Source organism: Mustela erminea, chromosome 6 (assembly GCF_009829155.1).
Source record: "Mustela erminea isolate mMusErm1 chromosome 6, mMusErm1.Pri, whole genome shotgun sequence".
NCBI lineage: Eukaryota > Metazoa > Chordata > Mammalia > Carnivora > Mustelidae > Mustela > Mustela erminea.
In genome coordinates, this window is record NC_045619.1 from 55990012 (window position 1) to 56011295 (window position 21284).

The following is a 21284-nucleotide window of genomic DNA, read 5'->3' on the forward strand; positions in this document are numbered from 1 at the left end:
AGAAGCATTCTCTGCACACTGGCTGCTAGAAAATTTAACATTACATATGTGGCTCCCATTTGTGGCTTGAATGGTAGATCTGTTGGACTCGGCCGGTCTTGTCCAACTTCCTCCTTGAGGAAACACGAAACAAGAAAACGGGGGCCAAAGACCTCACTTAGCAGATGGCACACACTCAAAAACACTGTCATTTTCACCAGCCTCTCAGTTGCCCCTACACACACACCCCACACACACCCGCATCCCCACCCCTGGGAGCCTGGGAGCCTGGGAGCCTGGGAGCCTGGGAGAGGAGCCGGCAGACCGCAGAACCCTGGGCTGGAGGCCTCAAGCAAAATGTTCCAAGACACACGATGTTGGCTGTGGTTTCTTGGGAGTGAAAAGAAAACCGAATAAAATCACATTTTAAAAACCCAATAGACTCTGGAAGCTTGGGGTGTGGGAACAAAGCTGGGGAGACCTAGGCCTCCCCCTATGAATTCACAGACACAGTAACACAGATTAGTTTACCAGGTGTGACAATTGGCACCTTAAAAGCCCAGAACCCCCCAACCCCCCAACCCCATGACAGCTGGGGCGGAGCCTTTCCTGAGACCTGACACGGAGGGGCAGCTACTCAAGGATTGTTTGACAAGTAAACAAAGCCAAGTTTCACTAGGATTGGCATGATAAATGGAAGAGGAGTGGGCCGCGAGGGAGGGGGAACCAGGCGCCAAAGGCAAATTCCTTTATTTCATAATTTTTATCTGGCGTCCGCATTCTCATCAACGTTCATTGTCAAGGCTTTCAGAGAGGCAGTTAGGAAAGCCCAGAGATAATGATGTCTGCGCCCTGGGACAGCGCTAATGGTGCTCATCTGACAGTTCCGACCAGTGGAGTTGCGGAGCAGACTCTGGACCGCCGAGGAATTTCCTTGGTTTCCACCTGGCTTCGCCTAGGAAGCCAGAGTGTGGTCACCTGTTTCCCGCGCCAGGCTTCCCATCCTGCACAGGTGGGTGAGAGTGATAGAAAGGCTAAGCCAGGGGAAGAGGTGAGAAAATCCGGCTGCTCCCGCAGCGGGGGTGGAAGGCCCACCTGGAGGTCAGCTCTCCTTCCTGCAGACGCGCACAGGCACTCGCACGCGCGAGCTGGGGAACCCGGGATTAACACAGGCGCTACCACCCCGACCAGCCCTTGCCCTTGGCGGAGGGGAGTGCCCGGCGGGGGTTGTGCCCGGGGCGGGGGGGGGTGTCTCTCCCCGCAGCCCCCGCCCCGGACGTGACAGCTGGCGGCCCGATAAGGAGCGGTCCCCTTGTGTCGCCTTTCCTCCGGTCCTTGGGACCGGCCGGTGCGCGCGTCCCGCGGCCGTCGGATACCCTGGGTGGGGCCGGGGTGGTTCCCCCTGCTCTCCCCCACCCCCCATTTCTAGGGTGACTGTGCCGCTGACGTCAGGCGGCTCTTGGTTCATTCCTTGGCACGGGGAGTTTATTTTCATGACAGCAAGCAGTGCCGCGGAACTGGAATAGGCGTGTCCTCTCCCCCTGACCCTCTCCCGCCCCTTGTCCCTCTGCTCACCCCCTTGCTTGCTCCCTCCCTCCGGCGACTGCTGCCTTTATAACCGCTCGGCGCCGCGAGGGCGGGATAGCGCCTGCCGGCTTCCCCAGCACCCCGGGGCTCCAGGGCCGCCTCCGACGCGCGGGAAGCGAGCAGCTCAAGTTCACGCGCCAAAGCGAGGGCTTAAGGGTAAGTGAGGTGCACGCCGCCGGGGCGCACTGGGCCTCCGGATTTAAATCTGGGGTGTGGGGGGTGGTGGGGTGCAGCGCTGGGTGGGGTACAAGAAAAGAGAGCTATGAGAAAAAAAAAATCCCAAGAAAGGAATTTCTCTAGTTTAACTCAACTCACCCCCCCCCCCCCACCCCACTGAGCGTCCCAGGCTAAGACAGAGGCGGAGAGCCAAAAGATTGGATAATAGTTTGTGCTCAGATACGTTGTACAGACTTTTAACAGGTGGAATCCAAGCTGGGCAGGTGAGCAGTTTTGGGATCCTACTAGGGGAAGAAAAAAGAAGGAAGAAGATTTTATTTTTTATTTTATTAAAAATTTATTTATTTATTTATTTGACAGAGAAAGAGAGCACAAGCAAAGGGAGCAGCAGGCAGAGGGAGAAAGAGAAGCAGGCTCCCCACTGAGCAAGGAGCCCGATGGGGGGCTCCATCCCAAGGGCCTGGGATCTTGACCCAAGTGGAAGGCAGACACTTTATCTTAACTGACTAAGCCACCTAGGTGGTGCTTCCCTGCCCCCGTGAAGATTTTAGAGGAAGGGATTGGGAGTGGAGGGGGTTGGGGATTGAGAGTAGGGGAGATGGTGACAATTACTACTTCTTGCCTGAAAAGTTTTGATTGATTTTGTCCTTCCACAACAAGCGTACCCTTCTGAGTTTTGGGAGGTAGACTGTGGAAGCCACAGCTTTCCTTCATGTGTCAGGCTGTGGGCTCCACCACATTCCCTCCCTGGCTGTCCTTTGAGCTGCTCAGGAACCTCGTTGCAGATGGAAGTTGAATATCCAGTAACAGCCTACCTTCTGGCAACAGCTAGATAGGACCCAGGTATGGCCTCAAGGCTGTCTGAAGTGCTCCCTTAAACTCCATGGGGAAGGAAGCGTTAGTCATAGGGGAAGTCTGCTCTGAATCTAGAAATTTTGAAGGATTTTTGGTTCCTGACTTCCTTCCATGCTGATTTTCTCCTCAGGCCACACCTGTTGAAGGGTTCAGTTGAATCAGCCGCTACTTAGGGCTCATTCCTAAAGGGAAATACCTGAACTGCTTCAGATAGGATGGGCTGGGGCCCATGGAAGGGGTGAGGATGGGGGTCAGAAGTCCAGCCTCCAGGTCTGTGTGCTGGCTCCTACTCAGAGACGGAACGAAAGGCAGAAGGGAAGAGTCAGCAAAAGCATTACCTGGGAAACAGAGGGGCTCCTCTGAGGTATGGTGAGATGTGGGCTCCTAGGGCAGATAGAAAGGATCAGAACATTCCTGTGAAGTACTCTCGGTGTTGAGTCCGGAAGACTGATTTCTCATCTAGGCTCTACCTCGTGGTGTAGCTATGAGGCAGCCAGGTCCTGGGCCTCGTGTTCCTCCTAAGGAGTCTCGGGAAGGCCCCCAGCTCCTTCCCATGGCTGAAATTCTAGCACCTCTGTGTCTGCACATGTCCCTTTGGGAGTCCACCTTGGAGTCTACTCCTTAGTGAAAACTGAAAACGGAGTTTATTTATTTATTTATTTTTAAAGATTTTATTTACTTGACAGAGAGAGCGTGCGCGAGAGAGTGCAAGTAGGCAGAGTGGCAGACAGAGGGAGAGGTCTGAGAAGCAGGCTCCCCACTGAGCAGGGAGCTCTATGCAGGGCTCAATTCCAGGACCCTGGGATCATGACCTGAGCCAAAGGCAGCTGCTTAACCCACTGAGCCACTCAGGCACTCCTGAAAATGGACTCTAACTGTGATTTCATTCTGCTGATTTTGGAAGTTTGTCTTCAGGTCTGCTTCTAAGAATCCAGATGGAGCTGAGAAAATGGTCAGGAAGTGATGTGTTGGTATATTAGGACCTTAAAAAACAATGAGTTCAGTAGTATTTTTACTCAAGGGGTCTCAGATTTTCTGAGTAGTTTGGTTTGTTTCTATATTTCTGTATTTATTGCCTTGTGGCCAGAATACATAGTCTGTATTTTAGGATTTCAGATTTTTTTGTGTGTGTGGTCTAAAACATACTGTTGCGTTTTTTTCAAACTTTTTTTTTTTTTTTTTTTTTAAGATTTCATTCATTTACTTGACAGAGAGAGATCACAAGTAGGCAGAGAGGCAGGCAGAGAGAGAGGGAGAGAGAGAGAAGAAGCAGGCTCCCGGCTGAGCAGAGAGCTCTATCCTAGGACCCTGGGATCATGACCTGAGCTGAAGGCAGAGGCTTTAACCCACTGAGCCACCCAGGCACCCCTTAAACATACTGTTTTTGTAAATGTTACACTTCAATAGAAGTGATCATATGGAGCAGAGGTTGATAAACTAGGTCCATGGCCGAACACATCTCACAGCCTATTTTTGTAAATAATTTTGTTGGAACACAGCCATGCTCATATCTATGACTGCTTTCAGCTACAAACATATGACCTGCACAGCCTAACCTACTTATTAGTTGGCCCTCTACAGAAAATGTTTGCTGATCACAGATATAGAGGATCTGAATTATATGATTAACAATGGGGATATGAACAGATGAACGATAGATATGAACATAGAAAACATATGAACATAGAGAATATTTCAATTAAGGTATCCATAGAACATTTATAAAAATTTACCATATTATTATTCCTTTGTTTTTTTTCATCTGCTGAAGACTGATAAAGAATATTGAAGTCTCCTAGAAGTATTAGGGTCTCCTATAACTAGTATTTCTTTTCATTTTTCCTTGTGTTTCTGGTAGTTTTTGTTTTACGTATTTGGTGCTATGTTATTCAGTGCATGAAAGTTTATAATAGTTGTATCTTAAATGTGGAGTATCCCTAATTATTAAAAAGCAAGCTTTTTGGTCCATATAATATCTTTTTGCTTTAACTACCTTTGTATGATATTAATACCTTAACTTTTATTTCTTCATTTCTTTACCTTCAGCAAGCTATTTGTACTTGATATATATTTTTTCACTTAATATTTTATTTATTTATTCATGAGAGACAGAGAGGCAGAGAAGGAAGCAGGCTCTTCACAGAGCAGGAACCCTTATGTGGGACTCGATCCCAGGACCCCTGGATCATGATCTAAGCCAAAGGCAGACACTCAACTGACTGAGCCACCCAGGCGTTCCTAGTTTTTTTTTTTCAGATGAAAACATTACCATTTACATTTATTGTAATAAGTGTTGCTTGTTATTACCAAATAATTTTTGGCCACACGGTCTGCTCTCTCCATCTTTTCCCACATTAGGTAGACTCTATCTACTTGGGTGCTTCAGTGGCTGGTTGTGTTATTCTAAGGGCTTAGAAACACAGCCTTGTAAGGAGGGATGGTAAGTTTAGCTTGGGACTTGTTGGATTGAACATGAATATGTTCCCTTTATATATTAAAATATTTAAGGGGTGTCTGGATCAGTTAGGCATCTGTCTTCGGCTCAGGTCATGATCTTGGAGTCCTGGGATCAAGCCCCACATCAGAATCCCTGCTTGGCGGGGAGTCTGGTTCTCCTTCTGCCTCTGACCTTATTACAATAAATGTAAATGGTAATGTTTTCATCTGAAAAAAAAACTAGGAATGCCTGGGTGGCTCAGTCAGTTGAGTGTCTGCCTTTGGCTTAGATCATGATCCAGGGGTCCTGGGATCGAGTCCCACATAAGGCTTCCTGCTCTGTGAAGAGCCTGCTTCCTTCTCTGCCTTGTGCTCTCTCTCTCTCTCTCAAATAAATAAAATCTTAAAACAAATATTTAGAAGAAGGTATGTTTGAGGATTGTGAGCTGGTATACTAGTAGAGGACTTTATCCATCTTATTCCTGGATATTTTATTTCTTAAACTCCTGGGCCTAATAGCTTTGGAAGTTTCACTCAAAATCTTATTTTCTTTTGTGTTTTTAAAAAGATTTCTGGGGTGCCTGGGTGGCTCAGTGAGTTAAAGCCTCTGCCTTCGGCTCAGGTCGTGATCCCCTAGGGTCTTTGGATGGAGCCCCACATCGGGCTCTCTGATCAGTGGGGAGCCTGCTTCCTCCTCTCTCTCTCTCTCCCTGCCTCTCTGCCTACTTGTGATTTCTGTCTGTCAAATAAATAAACAAAATCTTTAAAAAATATATATAAAAAGATTTCCAGTATTTTATTTTATATTCCGGCATTTTATGTTACAATAATCTAAATTTCATGTGCTTTGTTTAGAATGGAGGAAGATGGTATGTAATGATCCCAGGGAACTACCCGAAAGTGACAAGATGGCCATCAGCACTGTAGTTATACTTGTTTAGATCTGCCCAAGGAGGTTCGGTAATTTTTTTTTCTCCCAGTTAGTACAAAGAAACTCAATTCAGTGATGTTATTCATAAGCTGTTGCCAAAATCATTTTTATGTCATCAGAATTAGGATGACTCCTCAGAACTGGGGATCCTGGAGATTTCCTTGCAGACACTTTCCATTTATAACTAATCCTTCATCAAGGGCAGAGAAATTCCTGTGGGACTCCACCCTCATTTTAGAACTCAGCCTAGATAAAAATACAAGGATAAGCATTGGTAGGTATTCATCTTCAGGTCTTCTTCTCCATTACTCACATTTGATAATAAATAACTTGCTTTGAGTAAATATTCAGTGGTCAGTCTTAGTCCAAGACATTGGCTCAGCAACCCTGGTGTAGAGCAGGGTGCCTCTCTAGGACGATATCTACAAATGGAAAATTGGCACTGTTATCTTAAGAAGCTTGTTAGCTGATGGTTGAGTCAACATTGATTTTAATGTTTAACATAAAGCATATATATGGAAAAACTTGAGAGCTAAGAAATAATGAAGAGATCCACAAATTCAGAATGAGATGGGCCTAATAATTACTTTTTTAAGATTTTATTTGTTTATTTGACAGAGAGACAGAGATCACAAGTAGGTAGAGAGGCAGGCAGAGAGGGAGGGGGAAGCAGGTTCCCCGCCAAGCAGAGAGCCTGATGTGGGGCTCAATCTCAGAAGCCTGAGATCATGAACCTAGCCAAAGGCAGAGGCTTAAACCACTGAGCCACCCAGGCGCCCCGGGCCTAATAATTTTTTAAAAACCTCAAGGTAGAGATAAGTTTTGGGCTAAGTTTTGAAGTAGTATGGCACATGGCTTGTGACTAGGAGGGGAAAGGTCTTTCTGGCTGGGAGAAAAATGTACACGTGGGGGCAAAGAACACGACTTTATCACAAGGCCTTGGGTAAGCCCCCGTTCCCTTCTGGAGAGAAATAGCTCTTGGAAGAGTGGCTTGCCCTGTGTGGAGGTGGAGAAGGGGGAGTTAGGAAGGCAGGAGGAGAGTGGTGGGAGGACCCATGGAGAAAAGCCATGAAGCTCAAACTGGGACTGAGTCTGTTATAACAGATAAAAAGGGGCTAATATGTTCATCCAGAGGTCCCTTCCCTTCTTTGTTCCTCTTCCTTACAGCATTTCACTGTAGCGACTGCTCTTTTATTTTTATTTATTTATTTTTTGAAATTGCTCCTTGGCTTCTGGGAAACGACTCTGGCTTATCATCATCATCATCAACAACCCCTGATCATTTTTTTAAGCTCTTTTCGCGGACTCCTGCATTGACGACGCGGTATTCCCCTGGTCCTGCCCTTGGCCCCCTTCTCCATACTTGCTCCCTGTGTGATCTGGTTCTCCTTTTAAAGCTTCAGATACCAACTCTAGACCCACCGACGTGTAAGGTGGAAGCCGCAGATACGCAGGTCCGAGGGCAGGGGCGGGGGTCAGCACAACCTGGGGTCCTGGAGCCTGGCTTCTAAGCGCTGTGAGATCTCAGGCAAGTTATTTAATTTCTTTGTGCCTCAGCTGTGAAAAAGGGGCATAAGGAGAAGGGTTGTTGCGGGAATTGAATGAAACAGTGTGTAGCCCCGAGGAAGCTCTCAGGACTTCGTGCTCATCGTTTCTGGATGCCCTCCCGCTCCGTTGCATGTCCCATATTCATCTTAGATTCTGCACAGCTCCATTTGGCCTTGGTCCTCACCGGCCTGCGTTTCTATTCCATTCAGTTGCGTAAGCCAGAAATCTGAGAACGAACCTGGGGTCCTTCATTCTCCAAGCCCTGTCACTTTTGCCTTCCTAAAAATCTCCCACTATTTGCCGAACATTTATTTGTATCATGCCTCACCTCCTTGGTCTCTATAACTTAAAACAAAAAACAAAAAACAAACAAACAAAAAAACCCATTAGGTAGAAGAACTCACTGTTTCCCCTGTGCCCTCAGCCTTCCTTGCATACCCTGTGCCCCCTTGTTTGTATGTCGGTGGGACACTACCAGTCCTCCCAGGGGCAGCAGCCACACTTTGGATCCGTGTGACTCCTACATTTAACCACAGTACCTGACACAAAATAGGCACTTAAATGTTTGTTGATCGAGTGTAGGCTCGCTAACTGTGGAGACTTCTCAGAGCCCGTTTAAGTGGAGAGAGGCTGGAGTCAGGGAGAAAAGCTTCAGAGATCCTAACAGTGATTTCGAGATGAAATGAAAAATTACATTATGCTTAAGACTGCTTGTAAAGGGAGAGTATTAGCAGCTACTTGACACTGGACATGTAAATTCTGAGTTATTTATTTATTTATTTGTTTGTTTGTTTATTTAGGAGAACAATTGCAAGTGAGGGGGAGAGGCAGAGGGAGACGGAGAGTCCTAAGCAGACTCAGAGCCTGATATGGGGCTGGGGCTTGATCCTACAACCCTGGGAGCATTGCTGGGCTCTATCCCACGACCCTGAGGTCACAATCCCAGCCAAAACCAAGGGTCCCATGCTCAACCCACTGCACCACCCAGGCACCCCTGGACATGTAACTCCTAAGGGTCAATCTTCTCACCTGTAAAATGGGTTGAAGAAATAGTAAATGAGATAGATAACAGATGTAAAAACATGTAAATGAGAGAATACTTATAAGCACATGAACAATCTGCATTTGTGCCTGGCTCTGGGGAGCTCAGTATGTGACACTAGTCCTTACTATTTTTACTCATTATTATGTAGTGACTACTACAATATATCAAATGGGACAATTCAGGAGGAGGGAGAAAACTAAAATGCTAAAAATTCACACATTTGCCTGGTTGGGGTACGTGAGGACTCAGTTTCAACAATCACAGTTTATTTGGTATTTATTCCCCAGGCATTGCTAACAGGTAGGTATTGTCCTCTGCATTTTCAGATGACGGAATGAGATATGTCTCATAGGAGGAAGATAAGATTGGCTTTGGCAAGGCCTTGGGCCCCAGGTTATTCATGCTCAGATACTCTGGGGTGAGGTGGGGCGAGGGGAGGGGCTCAGGGCCTCTTGCCAGCCTGCGCCCCCTTCCAGGTCTAGGTGGGCTTCAGCATCCCACCCCCCTGGGGAGGAGAGAGGAGCCTGGTTGGGGGGGCGGGAGCTGGAGGACTCATCAGTGCTGGCATTTGTACTTGCCTAGCAGTCAGTGCCATAGGTCTGTGTCTGTGAAGATTGAGTCTAGGTCTAGGGTCAGCATTGCACGACCCGGTGGCTTTGTCCCACAGGTACACCTCTGCCTGGTGGCCCTCTCCTTGGCCTGCACTCAGACCCTGAGTCACCTCCAGCCCCGTTTGGGAGTTTGATCCGGAGTTGGCCGGACGTGTACTTTTCATGACGGGCGGTGGGGCAAGAAGAAGAATGAAGGGGAGGGGAAAAGATTTGGCAGTCGTCTAAAAGGAGCTTCCTAGAAGGGTGAACAGTGAGACTGGAGTGGGTTCTCACCCTCTCGTTCAGCAGCCCCCCCCCCCTCATTTTACAGGGGAGAGGAGGGACGTTCCAGGAGATTTGTGTCCACATCTGATGCAGTTGAAACCCCTTCTTTCTAAAGGGGTGGGGTCAAGACTGGGCTTGGAGTTGAGCCCAGCACGTGACTCCTCCTCCTCCTCCCTCCCTTCCCGCCCTCCCTTTCTCCCTCCCCTCTCCCCTCCTCCTCTTGTGCTTCTTCCTTTCTGCCTTTTACTTCTCCTTTTCTTTATAACTTTTCATGCCCTGACTCATTCCAGAAGGACTTAGGACAGTGCCGGGTGACTTCAAGGCCTCCTTTGTAGGTGCTGGTGAGTTACTGGACGGTGGGTGGTTAGCTTAGTGAGCGGCTGCAATAGGGGAAGGGGGTCTCACTCTTATGACTAATGAAAGTCCTTTCCTCACGTCCCAGGTCAAAGGCTACATGCACTAAAACTGTACCACATTCCTCCAAAGTGCAGCATTTAGTCATCAGGGAGTTGGGTGGGAACGGAGGACCGGATACTGGTAAATCGCTCTCAGCTTACTGGGAAATCTCAGGATTCATGCTCTCCTGGGAGACCCCTGGAGTCATTTACACGGTTGCATTTACACGGGAGCATGGTTCCAGACCTGGCCCAGAGCCCCTAGCCTCGGACCCAAAGTGTGTTCTAGACAGCCTGCAGGGGGAGGAGGATGGGAGAAAGGGAGGTTAGAACTCAGGACAGCAAACAAGAGCTTGTGAAGGAACCAGGTCCACCCCCCCCACCCCCCCATCTCAGGAGCAGCCCCACCTCACCCACCAGACTCCTCTCCTATCCCTGTGCACACTCGTCCATCCTGGTTACTACGTGGCGGGGGCTAGTCCAGAGACTAGGGAGAAACATTGAACGTCTCTGTCTACTCAGAGCCTTTGAATCCAGAGGAAGATACAGACTAAGCAATAGGCATAGCAGGGCTGGGTGTGCTATAGGAAGCACAGGGCAGGATTATGGCTCTTCCTCAACTCCCCCCCCCCCCCCCGCCCCGCCCCGCACCTCCCTGCAAAGAGTGGCTTAGAGAGAACAAGCCCGGAGAAGCAGGTGGGTGTTTTGAAGTGGTGCAGGAGAGATGGACAGCCTTAGGGCGGGGAGACGTAGGATATTCACAAGATACTGGAGAGAGGGAAACCATAGGACATGCGTGTTGGGTCTGGTAATGTAGGACAAGGATTTCTCAGGCCATTTCCCAAATCAGAGGTAGATGTGAAGTTGGCGTTTACCGCCTCTGCCCCAGTTCACAAATGGGGAGACCCATGTGATGCCTCCTGGCCCAGTCTCACCTTCTCTCCCAAGACCTCCTTTCTTGCCCTGCCTCCTGCAGCCAGTCTGGGGGACAGTCACTGTTTTCCCATATAGGAATCTGAGGCTATGCGTAGTTGGAACAGCTGGGTCAGGTCCCAGGTAGTCATGCCCATTTCCGAGGGCAGGTCTCTCCTGGCTCTAAAGTTCTTTCCAGACCAAGCTCCTCAGTGTAACTTTGGGGTTAGAGTTCCGGTTTGAACCCCCACTCTGCCGTTTCCTTTCTGCATGACTGCGCTGAGTCAGCTGACGTGTGCCTCAGTTGCTGCAGGTGGAGGACAGGGGTCCTGATGGCTCGAGCTACAGCACGAGGTGCTTGTGATGGTTAGGAGAGGAGAGCCCTAAAGAGTAGGCGTGGTGTGCACTAAGAGTAAGTTCGTGATGAGAGTTTCTGTCCCCATTCAGAGCAGTCCAACAGTGCATTGCTTCTTTCAGCCCCCATGTGGTCTTCGTAGGCGCTAGTCCTTTCTGGGCTGGAACCTGGATCTCTCTGTCCTTGCCTTTGGTTCCAGAGGATGCCCAAAGAACCCCGGGTTGCATTCCATTTTCTCTTTCTTGCTCCCACCCTCACGTTCCTCTCCAAGGTGGTTTTGCTAGCTCCTGGCAGTTCCTATTCTCAAGTGCTGATTGTTTCCTCTTTCCCACAAACCTCGCTTTCTAGAAGTCCTTTTTAGCTTCTCAGAACCCTGTCCTTTCCCTGAGCCACCTTTCCTGTCTCTTTTACTCATCTGGGCCACTCCCTGGGTGACACAGGGTCTTCTCTGTACAGAACGGCTTGTTAATAAGTCTGATGAGGTTTTTTTTCCTCTGACCAAATTCAAAGTACTTAGAACATTTCAGACCCATTGCACAATGCCTGTCATTGCTGGGGAAGGAGGTGGAGAAGGGCTAACAGAGGTGAAGTAAGGATAATTCCAACAAAATTAGTCACTCAGATAAAACGTGTTTGCTAAGAAAAATTTTAAAAAGAGGTTTGTGAGAGAATTAGGAAATATGAACCTTAACTGGATATTTGATATTACAGGGCTATTAACTTTTGAAGTGCGGTTAAGTTAAAAAGGAGTTTTATCTTTTCGAGATACACACTGAAGTGTTTGTGCATAAAATGATAGGATGTCTGGGGTTTGCTTAAAAATAATCTGGTGAGTGGGGGTGGTGATGGTGTTCGAGCAGAATCGGCCATCTATTGGTAATTTCTGAAACCAAGTGATGAGCCTGTGGGCTCTTCGAGTCTGCTTGAAAATGTCAACATTTCTTTAAAAACAGTGGGTTTAAAAAAAAAGTTATTAAGAGGGAGAGAGAAAGCCAGAGAGCAAGTAAGCACGGGAGGGGAGAGGCAGAGGAAGTAGATCCCCGCTGAACAGGGAGCCCCATGTGAGGCTTGATCCCAGGACCCTGAGGTCATGCATGACCAGAGCCAAAGGCCACTGCTCAACTGAGCCACCCAGGTGCCCCTAAGAACAGTGTTCCAAAGGCACTTCAGGGACTGTTTGCCCATCTCCCCATGTATGATTGGGGTGGGAGGTGGAGGTGAAATGCAGGGAAATTGCACACCCATGGCCCGTTGCTCTCATTGGATCCCGGTCTGCAGATGCCAAGAGGTCCTAGGCAGCTGCCACCAGAAGGGAGGGGCCCAGAGGTCTCAGTTGGCCGTCTCGGCTGGGGGCCTGAGGTTCAGCCTCACTGTTCCTCTGGCCAGCACCACGACCGACCGTCCTTCAGGCAAACACCTCATCTATCCCTGTCAAGATTTGGAGTCCTCAGGCCCAAAGTCCTTTGTGGTTAGGGGGCCATGCTGATGACTGCTCCTCAAGGGACATTTCTACCTTGAAAGCTGGGGAGGGATGAGCTGGCAGGGCTGACCGAGAGGGGGAACCACCTTTGAAGCGAGGCCCCAGCCATATGACAGATCTGAAAAGGGGTGAGGTGGAGAGGTGAAGGTGAGCGCGGAGGAAATGCGCCCAGCCTGGGTCTCTCCTTTCCCCAGTGTACACTGCGCTCACAGCCAGCCCTGGGCTGGGGGCTTCTCCCTCTCCCATGCTCCTGGCACCCCCCCCCAGCCTGGCCGGTCTACTCCTCCCTTCCCGGTACCCCCCCTGCAATGGGTGTGCACCAAGGCAAGGCAGAACAGACCCTGGGGACTTGGGTTTCAGGGGTGCCTGCCCTCTTCCTCCCATTTCTCATCCTGCGCTGCCCTGAAGAGGTAGAACAGGACCGTGTTCATTTCCTTGCTCTGTGCTCCCTGTGTGGTGGGCGTGACCCTGCGGTAGAGAGCAGGTGACACACCCTGGTGACAAAGGGTGGTGGGAAGCCTGTCGCAGTAGTGGCACAGTCTGTCTGTCTGTCTGTCCCTTCTGCTCTGCTAGGGCACTTGTCTGTTTTCTGCTTAACCACTGACTCTCTAGCCTAGTGACGGGCACATGGTGGTGCTCAGGAAACATTTGTTGAGTGAATGGCTGATACAATACCAAGTTAAGCGTGGTAAGTTGAATTTCATAAAAAAGTTGGGAAGATAGGGATGCCTGGGTGGCTCAGTCGTTAAGCCTCTGCCTTCTGCTCTGCTTGGTCATGATCCCAGGGTCCTGGGATGGAGCCCTGCATCGTGCTCCCTGCTTGGTGGGAAGTCTGCTTTTCCCTCTCCCATTGCCCCTGCTGTGTTCCCTCTCTTGTTGTCTCTGTCAAATAAATAAATAAAATCTTTTTTAAAAGTTAGGAAGATAGATTGAAGCTATACATTATTTGTTATTTAATTCACTTAAGTTATTTTAACACACCACACCTATAATATTCTAGCAGATGCATTATCATGTATGTGTACGTGTGTTTTAAATTGCATATATATACATATATAAATTTTCCCCTAATTGCCATGAGAATAAAACAATGCTAGGGTGATGACTATCTCACCCAACTGAAATGCAGGTTTTATATCTTTTTAAGAAAGATTTTATTTATTTATTTGACAGAGAGAGATATCACAAGTAGGCAGAGAGAGAGGGAAGCAGGCTCCCCGCTGAGCAGAAAGCCTGATGTTGGGCTCCATCATGACCTGAGTGGAAGGCAGAGGCTTAACCCACTGAGCCATCCAGGTGCCCCATACCTTTTTTTTTTTTTTTTTTTAAGATTTATTGATTTATTGGAGGGTGGGAAGGAGCAGAAGGAGGGAATTTTTTAAGCAGACTCTGAGCACAGAGCCCAGCCAACATATGAGGTTCTGGATCCCACGACCCTGAGATCAGGACCTGAGCTGAGACCAAAAGTCAGATACTTACCCGACCGTGCCACCCGGGCACCCCCAGATTTTATATCTTTAAGGGAAGCAGGTGTTTGAGTTCTGTCTGCATTGACGAAGATGCTCGCTTGTCCTGGGCAGTTAGTGAGCAATGGCTCCTTCCATTTCCCACTGTGCTGTTTCCCTGGCTTGAGGTTGGGTCTTGAAGATGTAAGATAGAAGAAAGAGACACAGGTGTTCTTTTTCCTTGGGGTGATCACAGCGTCCCACAGAGCTGTGAAGGGCCAGAGAAATCTTGTCTATAAGCATGTATGGGCATGTGGTGAAGATATTCTGGCTGTTTTACCTGCTACCAGGAAAGAGACAAGCTGGAGTGAATGTTTTGTACCTTTCCCTGCTTCCTGGTCTAGTGGTTTCCCTTCCTTCCAATTCCTTTCTGCATAGCGTGTCCCTCTTAGGTCTTAGAGGAGGCCGACATCTTTCACTGTTATTTTCTGTGGAGGGGTTCTCAGTGAGCCTTCTCTTCCTCCAGCCTGGTCCCCTACTCCCCGTCCTGACTGTATTTCTCCTCGAGTCAGTTCACAACTAACTTTTGTCAGTTCACAACTAACTTTTCGCTGTGGAGTGAGCAATCCTATCAAGGAAAAGAAAATCTACAACCCCCTCCTCTGCCCCAAATCTGTTGCAAATAGCATTTAATAAAACAAAAGGAATTGTGTCCTAGAGAAACAGCCAGATAATCTAGAAAAAAAATGATAAACTTTTGAATTTCAACATCTTCCCTGACATTGACTTTGGACTTTGAGTACCATGTATTTTAAGGAAATGTACAAACTCCTTTTCTCTTCCAGTTTCCCATTGTATCTTCCTACCATGCCCTGAATTCTTAGGAATTTGATTTCGTGACGTTTGGGACATCAGCTGGGTTTAAAATTGACTTGAAGTTTGTGGGAGCAGAGAAGGAAGCAGGTGTAGGAGATAAGGAGAAATATAAAAGAAGTATAGCCAATCAGTTTTTTTTTTTTAAGACTTTGTTTACTTACTTATTTGAGAGCAGGGATCCTAGAGCCAGATAACTTATGTTCAAATCCTGCTTCTGTCATTTTCCTCGTGGTATGATGTTGGGAAAGTAACATCCCTTGTCTCTGCCTCAGTTTTCTCATCTGTAACACATAACTAATATTTTTTACCTCCTGGGGGTGCTGTGAAATTTAGCTGATAAATATGACAGGTGATTGGAAGAATTTCTGATCCAGAGTAAAAATGAGCAGTAGCTATCGGTAATATCTTTCACTGGATTATCCACTGGTTTTTGGTGTCTCCTCCAGAACTTCCCTCCTTACAGATAGTTAATAAAGAACTCGTTGGGACAGAGAAGACTCTTTCCATCACTTTTTGGAATAAGACTAGAGCCAGCTTTACAAACTTTAGGGAGGGGAAAAAAAACCCCTTCTAACATATGATGGCAGAGCTGACGAAGAGGTTTCAGCAGTGGTGAAGTGGATGTTTGTTCTTCCACAGAGAAATCTACAGTTCAGATTAACTCCTTGTATCCATGAAGGAATGGGATGCATACAGGGCACCTGGGTGGCTCAGTTGGTTGAGCATCTGCCTGCCGCTCAGGTCATGATCCTGGGGTCCTGGGATCGAGTCCCACATGGGGCTCCCAGCTCAGCGAGGCGTCTGCTTCTCCCTCTGCTCCTTCCCGCTCACGTGCTTGCATGCTCTCAATCTCTCTCTCTCTCTCAAATAAGTAAATAGAAATCTTAAAAAACAACAAAAAAAGAATGGGATGCTTACAAATGCCTGAAACAGGCAAAGGTAGGGAAAAAACCCTCAAGACCGATAAATGATGATTAAAGTTTAAGCTTAGAGATTTCCGAGTTCGTGAATTCTGACATAGCACTAGCCCAATATCAGGAACCCTGGCAAGTTTTTTGAAAGGAGACCTCAGAACCCTTCACCAAAGCACCGAGTCGTCTGGTGTCAGGGTACCCATGAGTATAGCTTAAGTGTGGGGAGACTTCAGGTTTTCCTTCATCAGTCTTTAGAATTTGCCAGGAAAGCTGGAGACACGTTGCTTTATCTAAGGAGGCAAGTTCAGGGACAACACCCTGGTCAATCTTTTTGGGTCCCCGTGCCCGAGTGTGTTAGGAGATTCACTTCTCCTTCCCCCCAACTTTGCTTCCACACAGGACCAGAATGGCCACCACATCCCCTCATGGTTGCCGCTCCAGCCTGGCCGCCAGGTACCACAGACTTTGTGATATGACTGAAATCTGGGGCATTGTCCTAGAAGCAGTGGCCGCAGTTGGGGCCGTGACCTCGGTGGCCTTCATGTTCGCTCTCCTGATTCTCGTCTGCAAGGTGCAAGACTCCAACAGGCGAAAAGTGCTCCCGACCCAGTTCCTCTTCCTCCTGGGCGTTCTGGGGATCTTCGGCCTCACCTTCGCCTTCATTATCCAGCTCGACGGCAGCACCGGGCCCACCCGTTTCTTCCTCTTCGGGGTCCTCTTCTCCCTCTGCTTCTCCTGCCTCCTGGCTCACGCTTTCAACCTGACAAAGCTGGTGCACGGGAGGAGGCCCCTGTCCTTGCTGGTGATGCTGGCCCTGGCCGTGGGCCTCAGCCTCGTGCAGGACATCATTGCCGCGGAGTACCTCATCCTCACCATGAACAGGACCAACGTCGCCATTTTCTCTGAGCTTTCAGCCTCTCGGCGCAATGAAGACTTTGTCATGTTGCTCATCTATGTCCTCTTCCTGATGGCGCTGACCTGCCTCATGTCCTGCTTCATCTTCTGTGGGGCCTTCAGCGGTTGGAAGAGACACGGGGTCCACATCTTCCTCACCATGGTTCTCTCCATCGCCATCTGGGTGGCGTGGATCACCCTGCTCCTGATTTCCACCTTTGGCCCCATATGGGATGATACCATCCTCAGCTCGGCCTTGGTGGCCAATGGCTGGGTGTTCCTGTTGGCTTACGTTGCCCCCGAGTTTCGGCTGCTTACAAAGCAACGGAACCCCATGGATTACCCAGTTGAGGATACGTTTTGTAAACCTCAACTCATGAAGCAGAGCTATGGTGTGGAGAACAGAGCCTACTCTCAAGAGGAAATCACCCAAGGTACAGAGCATGGCTGGGCAAGGATCCCTTGTAGAGGATGAGGGGAGAACCATAGGATATTGTAACTGTAAGGAACACTCAAGACAGTCCAGGTCATACCCCTGACAGAATAGATAAGGTCCCCAAGGTTCAGATCCTGCTTAAAAACATCCAGCTAGTTAGAGTTCTAATAGAACTAGAAGCCGGCCTCTGGAGTCTTAATCTCGTACTTCCTACACAATATACTGTGGGTTTCTCTGAGTCAGAATAAGATGGAGCAAAGGAATCACTGAAGAAATCTCTAGAGACAGGCAGGTGAGATTGTGTTCTTTATAAAAGAGAAATAGGTATTCCTTCCAGAAATGTGGAGCCTTTATAGATTTGAATAGAGAAAGCTGCGCCATGATTTCTTGCTATGGTCACAGAGCACAGAGGCAGGAGAAAGCCCTTTTATCATAAACCAGCAGGGATCTCCATAAAGCTACTGGGGATCCTGATTTATCCTGAAGAGTCACATCTGGGGCCGTGGGAGGGAAGAAGTTTTGTCTGACATGAAAGAGTCTAGCGATTTGGCTCCTGCCTGAAGTTGTGAGAAACCAGGTGTTATGTTGTTCTCACAACAAACAAGGGGCTAAACTCGTAGCTAGTGACTGTCCTTGCCCCCAAGGACACACAACCAAGGAATCTATTCATTGGTTTCTGGGGCTTACTTTGATTTCTGGGCGTAATCAAGGGAGGGGGATGGGTTTGGGACAGGAGAGAGGAATGGGAGCCAGCGAGATTCTTAGCTTCAGCTAACAATTTCCTCTGCCCTTGCAGCAGGGGCAGGAGTGTGTGTGTGTGTGCAAAGCTCCCTGGTGCTTCTCACAGCAGCTGCAGTCCCTCTCCTGGGCACTGGAAAGCCTGAAGGGAAGCGGGGATGGCTGGAGGGGCTATTTTAGCTCCCATCAGCCCCTCTCCTTTCTCCTGCCTTGGTTCTATCACCACACTCCTGAACTCCCTGTTATCAAACCTTAACTACGATTCCTCCCTTCCATCCCTCTTTGCATTCATTTTATGGACCACTGTCACCCTCCTCTCCCTAAAATACTTCTTGGACTACCACATTTTCCTGCTCACATACCTCACTGGCTCCCCAGTACCCACCATATTTGCTCAGGGAGGAGGCTTTTCACAGCCAGAACCCAAGACCCATGGAAGCCATGCTTGGTCCAAACTATTCTAGTCACCGCCTTTCCCTGTCTGTGCGTCCAGGCTCCAGGCATGTCCTTCTCCCTGCCCTTGTCCATTTCTAGTCACACATTCCCCAGTCTCATTATTCACTCCGCCCACAAGCTGTAGAACTTTGAAATGCTCTTATCAGAGTGTGTTCCATTCCATAGCTATTTGCGTGGCTGTCAGATAGTCTTCCAGCGTTAGCTTCGGGCCAGGAGTCATTCTGGTTAATCTTTAGATTTTTTTAAAAAAATATTTTATTTATTTACCTGAGAGAGAGACTGAGAGAGAATGACAGAGAGAGAGAGAGAGAGAGAGAAAGAACACAAGCGAGGAGGAGAGGGAGATGCAGGCTCCCCGCTGAGCAGGGAGCCCAATGTGGGGCTTGGTCCCAGGACCCCAGGATCATGACCTGAGCCGAAGGCAGACATGTAACTGACTGAGCCACCCAGGCGCCCCTGGTCTTTAGATTTTCCACAAGATCTTATATAGAGAAAGTATCTGAGGTATGTGTGAAGTGTACTGAACAGGTACATTTTGGGGGGAAGTCAACGGATTGTTTTAATTGTATTCATGATGATTGTATGCGTTTTCTCTAATGTTCCAGAGTTTAAATCCCTCTCATTTTCCCTAAAGACACAGAAAACAATTGCTCAAAAGTTCTGCCCCCTCTCAAAGAAAGTAAAAAGAAAAAAAAAATTTTTTTTTTTCTTGTGGACTGTTAAGGAAGTGGGTAAATCCTCAGTGAGATTCACTTCTGGCCAGATCTGTATCTGAAAAGACTGGTTTCAAATTGCTTTTGGGGTGATCTTGGGAGGAGGTGCCCTGGCAGAGAACTTTCTGGAAAGTTCCCTAGTGATCCTCTGTTGGTAGCTATTCATTTATTAGTGTGGTGCGTGCTTTGTGCCTGGCCCTGGGCCTGGGACAGTCTCTTCCTCCATGAATCTTAACGTTCTACTGGGGAGACAGGCAGATAGCAGGGCATGACTGACTGACTGAATGGGGGTGAGCACAGGCCGGAGCAGGAAGCCGGTTGGGCCCGGAGCTTTAACCCCTCCCCTTCCTCTCTTCCAGGTCTTGAAGAGCTAGGGGATACACTCTACGCTCCTTATTCGACCCATTTTCAGCTGCAGGTAAATTGTTTCTCTTTTTTCATCAGGGGCATTAGCTCTCGGGCATGTTTGTCCTTCAGGAACACAGGCTGTAGCCATTCTGAGGGCTCCTAGATGGCCTCTTGGAAGGACAACGTGTCTCCTTTCCTCTGATCTGCCTCAGGGGTTAGCACTGGAGACTGGAGTATTTCTAGTGTTCTGGAGTATTCCCAGGGCACAGGGAGGGGCACTTCAGGGGGAGGGATGGGAGAAAGGGGAGAAAGTTAAGGTTCCTGCCCCGATCAGAGCTCTGTTGAAATTATCAGGGAATTGGAGTGGGCTTAACAATATGGCTGCTTCCTTTTCAGAATCGGACCTCCCAAAAGGATTTCTCCATCCCACGGGCCCAGACTCGGACTAGCCCTTACAATGACTATGAAGGAAGGAAAGATGGCAGTTAGCTGTTCTGAAGAGTGGGACAGACAGCAAGTCAGCCAACCAATGGGGAGTTCCAAGGGCTATGGGCTTAATCCTGAGCCACCTGAGGAAACTGTACAAAACCTTGTGGGAAGAACTTGCCTTGCCTTGGCTTCTGGAGTTGCTGGGTGGCTAACAAGACTCCAAGGCCTAGCACTCTAGTATTTTCCTTTGTCCCAGGCACTTCTTTTAAGTGGGAGGGAGCCTCCAGCAACTCAGGGTGTGCCCCTTACTGAGCCCAGTCATTTCACCAGTGACTAAAGCCACGGTCATCTGACGCTTCCTGGCTCAGTGAGCTTCAGGAGCCTGCTCTGGTCGCTCAAGGCTGGTTTTGGGAGGACTGCTCGGCCCAGAGCAGAACTGCAAATCTGAGCAAGAAGAGCCAAGGCTCTTCTCTGTCCCTGCTGAAATCTACACTGGAAGCCATCTGACTGGCACGCTCCCATCTTGCCTGGGTACGAGAGGCCACGGGTCACCCCATATGTACCCATCTCTATGGCACTACCACGGGGTCCTGTGGGTCCCCAGCACCAATTCACTGGTCTTCATTTCCAAATTTGCTGTCCATCCCTGGACATTTGTCCCCTGTCTGCTTTCCCAGAATTTTCTCTTCTGTATCTTGTGGGCAGGGGACAAGCCCCAATTTCTCCTTGGCGGGAGAATTCATGCTCTGTTCTTGCTCTAAATTCCTGGCACCGATTCTTCTGTCATCCCCTTGCCTCTCAGCTTCTGTAAATAGCTTCACACTGTGTTCACCACCTGTGTTCTGTAAGTGGGCATTGTCTACCAATGGGGAGTGTTCCTTGTAGAATAAGTTATTCCCTGCTCCTCACATGGAGACGCAATAAAGATATGGTGACAGGTCCTTGATGGTGGCAGAGGGACAGTACGAGGGGTGTGCACTGGACCTGAAGGAGAGACGGCAGGCACTCATCTTCACATGGAGCTGAGGTCCTGGAGCTGAAGTTTAAAGTTCAAGTCCACTGGGTGTGCACTTGACCCTTCTTTAAACATTTCTCCTTCTCCTCCTTTTGTCAAAGATGTGTGTGTTTTCCCTATTTGTTGAGGTGAGGGGCAAGGGTGACACGGGGAGCCAGGAAGGGTCACGGATCCTGAGGTTTTGCTGCAGAAAGGCAGAGGAGTCACGATCTTGGAATGGGGCTTGGCAGGCCAAGTCAGACAGGGACGAGATTTCAAAGGCAGCTTCATGGTCCCCAGGTTTAATTGTAGGAGGACATATATTCAGATCTCTATTTGACAAAATTGGTTCATAATATCCTTTGGAAAAGACACAGTACCTGACAGTTTTTATTTACTTTATTCCAGAAACAGCTGCGTGGGGCAGGGCCACAGGGAACAGTTTTTGACGAAGGAAAAAAAAAAA

General features: G+C 48.6%; 1 protein-coding gene across 1 annotated transcript; it reads left to right on the plus strand.

Moving 5' to 3' along the window:
- Positions 1-780: 780 nt before the first annotated feature.
- Positions 781-21284, plus strand: GPRC5A (G protein-coupled receptor class C group 5 member A). Its single transcript, XM_032347382.1, has 4 exons — positions 781-1722; positions 16210-17138; positions 19407-19465; positions 19792-21284. Exons 2-4 carry the CDS (start codon positions 16217-16219, stop codon positions 19882-19884), a joined length of 1074 nt encoding a protein of 357 aa, XP_032203273.1. The 5' UTR covers positions 781-1722; positions 16210-16216; the 3' UTR covers positions 19885-21284.